This window comes from Gymnodraco acuticeps, unplaced genomic scaffold, assembly GCF_902827175.1.
Source record: "Gymnodraco acuticeps unplaced genomic scaffold, fGymAcu1.1, whole genome shotgun sequence".
Lineage (NCBI taxonomy): Eukaryota > Metazoa > Chordata > Actinopteri > Perciformes > Bathydraconidae > Gymnodraco > Gymnodraco acuticeps.
Genome location: NW_022990014.1, coordinates 2,209,728 through 2,216,125, shown reverse-complemented (window position 1 = coordinate 2,216,125; position 6,398 = coordinate 2,209,728). Strand labels below are relative to the sequence as shown.

Here is a 6,398-nt window from a genome sequence, read left to right as displayed (position 1 = left end):
TCACTCTTTAGTGCTATATTATATTATTATTCCTTTGTATTCAGTTAATTACACTGAATTCCCACACCTCACTTTTTACTTTCCCCACGTATAAACATTCCTTTATCAACTGTAACCCATGACTGTAACCCACATAAAGTTGAACTAAAATATTCATTTTATTAAGTCTGAAGACAAGGTCATATTCAGTCGTGTCCTGTCTGCTTTAACGTGAAGTGACTACTAAACTTCGGTCAGATCATGTGACCTCTTTTAATAGTTGCAGAGTTGGGCAAGGGCTCACTTTTTACCCGCGTTGCATGCAAATAAAAATTCGCGCCACTGCAAAGTACATGGAAGGCACACAACAATCATTGCCTTACTGTGCCACAAATGTATACGTTTGATTCGAAATAAAATATCAAACACGTTTACAAATCTTAGAAATTACTTTTGGTTGTATATTTGTTTCTCAGTGTTTTACAAAAAGGTTATCATTTTGTTAAACTAGCTGACTACATTTTATACATCTTCCAGGACTTTCTGGTGGCGCGGGAACTGAACAGCCTGTGGTTGGCTGCAGCTGCAGGTCCTGCATTGTTCACTCACTGCAGAGCTGTTGCTGTACACTGACTTTCTCTCTCTTTATCGGCCAAGATTATTAAAAAAAGAACAATGCCATCCACCCGCTCACAGGTAAGAAAAGCAGCCTACAATTGTGTTAACTTGCTCCAGCTATATTGTGTTTGGTTAGCTTTTTGATGATTAGAAACTTGAACACTTAACATTTAAATCGAACGTTTCCACCAACGGTTAACATTACCAACTTGCATTCAACGTTTCAAGACTTAAAACATGCAAAAAGCGAGTAGTCAAACATGTTAATTTCGGCAATGTAAGCTTTAAATTGTTAAAGAGTGTACCACCCGCCTCCTCGTGTAACTTAAGTTAACTTTTTAAAGTTGAGTTGTAAACTTTGCTTGTTAATTCGCAGTAATGGCCATCAATGAGTTGTATTGAGATATCCTATCAGCCAGTTGCATGGCTTACAAAGTTTGATTTGCAACAGGGGTTAGTTTAGAAACACTAATCGATCATTGTATTACATTCTTCAGAGGAAATTATTATAACTCTCAAGCCATTGAAAAAACTAAAATATGCAAAAGTACCCAGCTTTTCTTTACATATATACATATATATATATATATATACATATATATATATAATAAGCTGGGTTATATATATATATATATATATATATATATATATAAAACAGTATTTTCTGATGACAAATAAAGATGTTTGAGCATTTCAGACTAATATTGTAAAGAATAATCGATACTTGTAGCACTACCGTCGACCATTTTAGGACTCAAAAAAATCACTTGAAGAAAGTCAACTTTTAGCTTTGTAAAAGTTGATTTAGAAGTTTGTGCCTATATTTGCAACTGCCTGATTTAAGTTCAGAGGTCAGAGATATCAGTCTTAACAATGAAGTTAGATTAACTGTATAGAGTTCATTATACCCATAGAAACCTTTCAGTGCACCTGGTTATTAGAAGGCTATTTTCTAAACTTACCTGTTATTTGCAGAAAATGGCTGCCCAGTCTCCATCCACCAGGATGAGTCTGAGGAGCTTCCGCAGTGTCCCTCTGGTTCCCATGGAGACATCCTCTTCTGATGACAGCTGTGATAGCTTTGGCTCTGATGGAGGCTTTGCAAACACGGTAATTAAAAACAAATCTCAAAGTCTTCCTATTCCTATTAAAAGGTAGTGAATGTGTGATGTCTTTGCAACACCTCCTGAAACTAAAGATTGTGTCTGTGTTTTAGAAGAGCAGCTTAAGATCCACGAGGAGGATGGCAGAGAAGCCAAAGGTGTTTGAGGCTTCATCAGAGGAGGATACATGCAGTGGGTTTATGGACAGCATGATCAACAACCAGATGAAAGCCATGGTAGGTTCATAGTGGGAAAAAATTGCAAACTTCACCCAGCAGCACGAACGTTTTCTCTAATCACTAATTGTATTTTCTTATAGAAAGTAAACTCTCCGAGACGTGGCCGCAAGTCCACCATCCTTAAGGTTGCCATGACATTCCCCACTAAGAAGACGGGCATGAAGAGGCCGGCGTCCGAACCACTCGCTCAAACCAAAGTACAGGACTCCGACTCCGAGGAGGAAGACACCTTCATGAGCAAGAGAGCCAGTAACATTAAGGAGAACAAAGAAATGGTACAATTTGCTATATTTATTTCCATTGCTTACAGCATTTGGTTATATGAACTGAACTCTCACCAGACAGCCTCCTATGTTATTGTGTTTTATTTACTCTGTTATTTATTTGTATTAGCTGGCAAAGCTCATGGCAGAGCTGAACAAAGTACCTGGACTCATCCCGAGGCGGATGGCCATGTCTGCTTCCACTACGGTAATTTACCCTGACAATAACCTATTCAAATCTGACCTTACACTTCTCACTGGAGCACACTGGGCTTTATACATTGTTTCAGTCCGTTGTGTCCTTGGGCAAGACACTTCACCCGAATTTGCTCCTGTGGGTATTGTACACAGTAGATGACCATTACATGTATGATCTGTATGTGTAATGTGTATTTGTAAAGCGCTATAATAAATACAAGGATTATTATTATCCATCGTTTGTATTAATTGGTGCTATTTCATCTTCTTTAGCCTCGTCAGGCACCTCGTAGATCCATGGGGACGCCAGTACCTCGTCGGAGAAACCCAGAGCGTTTGTCCCGCCCCCACACACGGTCCCGCACACAAGTGGACGGACCCCCCAGCCCAACTCTAGAGGAAGAGCCCGAGGACAAGTTCAGCCTGGTTCGCAAAAGCCGCTTCTTTGAAGAAGATGATGAGCCAGTAAGTCACACCCCAACAAACGGTTGTTTCTTTGGTCACCTTTGATGTTACATGAAAATAGTGTACATGAATTAATACATTTCTGTTCATTTGCAGCTCCGCCGCCGTGTCTTCAACGGCCAGAAGGCCATCCAACATGTGGTGCGGCCTGTGGACGAGATCACAGAGGCGGAGCTGCAGGGCATCTGCAACAACGTGCGGGAGAAAGTGTACAACAGCTCCACCGTAAGTCCCACATTCACCGTATTGCTGAGCAGCATTGTTGTTGAAGATTAAGGACACAGGTAAACAAATATATATATTTATATATATATATTAGGGCTGTCAGTCGATTAAAACATTTAATCGCATGATTGTCCATAGTTAATCGCGATTAATCGCACATTTTTGATCTGTTCTAAATGTACCTTAGAGGAATATTTTTCAAGTTTTTAATACTCTTATCAACATATGAGTGGACAAATATGCTTTATGCAAATGTTTATTATCATTTGAACAATGACAAATATTCTCATGAATATTAAACACAACAACCTCTGAACATTACAAATGTTCAGAGGTTGTTGTGTTTAATATTCAATACTGTGATAATAATAATGCAATAATGTGTTTAATACTCAATTCAACCTGGAACCTCTCATACAATATAGTGTGTGTGATGGATCGTTGGAGCTATGTGCAACTCAAGGCATATGCTCGAACGAGAGCTGCCTGGACGCTGTAATCATGTTGCGCACTATCCGTGCTGAGTGTGCTGACTTTTCGTACAATGTCCCACTGTCTGGCTGCCTGCATAAAGTCAAGTGCTCGGCGCAGTTGTCGGCGAAATGTCGCTCCTCTGTTTTCATTTAAACAGCTCCTTATATCCGTTAGCGCAGCTAGCTAGCACCAGATGCTAACAATACACGTAACTTGGTCTCTCTCTCGCTCGCTCGGGCCACACGACACATACACACACCCTCCCGGTCCTCCCGATGGCCAGTCGGTGCCTGCCGGTGAGCGTGGAAGTGTGGTCTCCCGCAAGCGGACGGCAGGAGCGGGGCTGTCAGCATCAGCTTGTAGATGGTATTTTAAACTAGATGCGCTCTGAAACTACGGGGCGGCCGAGGACAAAAAATACACATGCGTTAATCGCGTTAAAATAATTAGTGGCGTTAATTTTCTTTTGCGTTATTAACGCGTTAACTTGACAGCCCTAATATATATATATATATATTCTGAGTTTTATGACACTAAATCAGAATTGAAAATGTTTTGTAAATCTCGTCCCATCTTACTTTTTGGTCCTTATCTTTTCCATGACATTTATGAATTATCTTTCATTTTAGGGATCAACTTGCCACCAGTGCCGCCAGAAAACCATTGACACCAAAACCAACTGCCGCAATCCAGAGTGTGTGGGGGTGAGGGGTCAGTTCTGCGGCCCGTGTCTCCGTAACCGCTACGGAGAGGAGGTCCAAGACGCTCTTCTGAATCCAGTGAGTACCTTTTTTAAACATGCATGGTTGCATTCACATTTGATCATGTGTGCGTTGGCAAAGTCTGACCAACTTTTTATTGCCCTTGTTAGGAGTGGGAGTGCCCGCCATGCAGGGGGATCTGTAACTGCAGCTTCTGTCGGGCCAGAGACGGTCGCTGTGCTACGGGAGTGTTGGTGTACCTGGCTAAATATTGTGGATATGATAATGTGCACGCCTATCTGAAAAGGTAACTAGAGCGCTATCAAAAGGATTGTCTATTTAGATTTAAATGTATTTTTTTTTCATTCACTAAGATTCTCTTTACTCCAGCTTGAGAAAGGAAATGGAAGAGAGCAGCGACTGAGGTGCTGATCCTGGACCTGACTGACGTGTTCTGACCGGTTTTACCTCCGCACCGTCCAAATGTTGTTCATGGTGTTTCCAGCATTACAACACAATACTTGTTGTTCCCGTTTGTGATGTTTCACATACTTTCGGAGCATTGACTGACATCTGGAGGAGACACTTTGAGAGTTCTTTCCAGCCTAAAGCTTGTTTTGTTATTGTTCCTCATATTTTCCTGCCTGTTCTAAAGAGCTGAACCTTTTTACGTTAAGACTGGTTGATTGTACACTAAGGTGGACCAAAACAGGAAAATTGTTCAAACATTCCTATGTGTTAAGATGAATTATGTTTGTTTTCCTAGCATCTTTCTCTTTTTTATTGCTGAATCATCCAAATTGCTCCAAAAAACAATCGGGTTGTTTAGTTATACTGTATCTTACATTGTTTTAAATGTACATATTTTACACTGCCCACTCTAACATGAATCTGATCTTCAAATGTATGCTTGTGTTTTTACAAGATTTGTAGCCATTTTTAAATCTGCAAAAAGTGTACATGTAAAAACAACATATGATATATTTTAGATTGTATGTGCTGCAGAAGTGACCCAATGCTCTGTCTGGTGGCTGCAGGGGGAAAGGGCCCCGGCTCTGGGGTCCACTGCCTCTCACTGCTAAGCCGAAAGGAACTGTGTGATATAGTACAGCGCCTGGTTAAATATCCTTCATTAGATAACTGTCACTAATGGTGTGGAAACAATTAGCACCCTCTAATGGGAATCTCATACCTGTAAATCATTTTCTCCTGTTAAAGCACATTCTCGCTCTGCTCCAGTCTCTTTGGCTCATTTTCTGCCTTACACTGTTAAGTAGGAATGGTTGAAGGTGCCACTGAAGAGGCAATAGAGTTATGGCCTGCATTTTCTGTTCAGAAGTGCGATACTCTACGCGAAATGACATGAAATTAACCTTTGCGTCGCCTTGAAATGTACTTCATTTGACCTGCACCAGGACACTGATTATACGATACTGTTTAAAAAATAATCAGTTTGAGATTTCTTCTTCAGCCTAATGGCAGGGGGAGGTTGTTTTACTGCTGCTTGTGTTTATTAGGCACTCCACCCCTAACAGGAAGAGTGATGCTTAACTGTTGATGGCAATATCTGTTATTGGGATCTTGCTTTGTTCTCATTGAGGTAACTGTAAATGTTCATTAAAGCTTTAATCCTTGCGGAATCATGTTATCAGTTTTCTTTGACTTGACCATCACTCTATCCAGAACAGTGGCAGCTGTAATTACTGTTATTGAAACATGGAGGAGGAATCCTGAACGCTGCTGGTGATTGAAGATGTTAGGGAGCATGAAGGCTGGAGGTTTAACATTTCAACCATTGTAACAAGCTACAGTGTTTATAGTAAATGTGCAATCCCTAAGAAGGTAACAGATTAAAATAACCTGGCTAAAATGTTGTATGTGCTGCTCCTAAACTATCGGCACAAGCTTAAATTAGTCAATTTAACATTGATTTTTTTTTTTAAAGATTGTTCATAATCTAAATTCAAAGAAAATGTTTAATGGTTAATTTAAGGAGTAAGGGAAGCAAAGTATGTACACTGCCCTTTGGTTTTTCATTTAATGCTAATTTATTAAATGATTCACTAAGAACATTGATGGGTTTTGAAGCGTTTTTTACTGATCAATCACAACTTCCTGGCCCAAAGGAGACTT

At 40.2% G+C, this 6,398-nt stretch overlaps 1 protein-coding gene across 1 annotated transcript; it reads left to right on the top strand.

The window, feature by feature from the left end:
* Nucleotides 1-562: 562 nt before the first annotated feature.
* cdca7a (cell division cycle associated 7a) lies at nucleotides 563-5,905 on the top strand. The gene is made up of 10 exons (XM_034213223.1): nucleotides 563-675; nucleotides 1,573-1,707; nucleotides 1,814-1,936; nucleotides 2,020-2,214; nucleotides 2,333-2,410; nucleotides 2,674-2,865; nucleotides 2,962-3,090; nucleotides 4,194-4,343; nucleotides 4,436-4,572; nucleotides 4,656-5,905. Exons 1-10 carry the CDS (start codon nucleotides 655-657, stop codon nucleotides 4,687-4,689), a joined length of 1,194 nt encoding a protein of 397 aa, XP_034069114.1. The 5' UTR covers nucleotides 563-654; the 3' UTR covers nucleotides 4,690-5,905.
* Nucleotides 5,906-6,398: the final 493 nt, after the last annotated feature.

Coding starts and splice junctions, on each gene's coding strand:
- cdca7a (XM_034213223.1), top strand. CDS start 655: ATGCCATCCACCCGCTCACAG. Junction 2,866..2,961: donor TTGAAGAAGATGATGAGCCA/GTAAGTCACACC, acceptor GTTCATTTGCAG/CTCCGCCGCCGTGTCTTCAA. Junction 4,573..4,655: donor GTGCACGCCTATCTGAAAAG/GTAACTAGAGCG, acceptor TCTTTACTCCAG/CTTGAGAAAGGAAATGGAAG.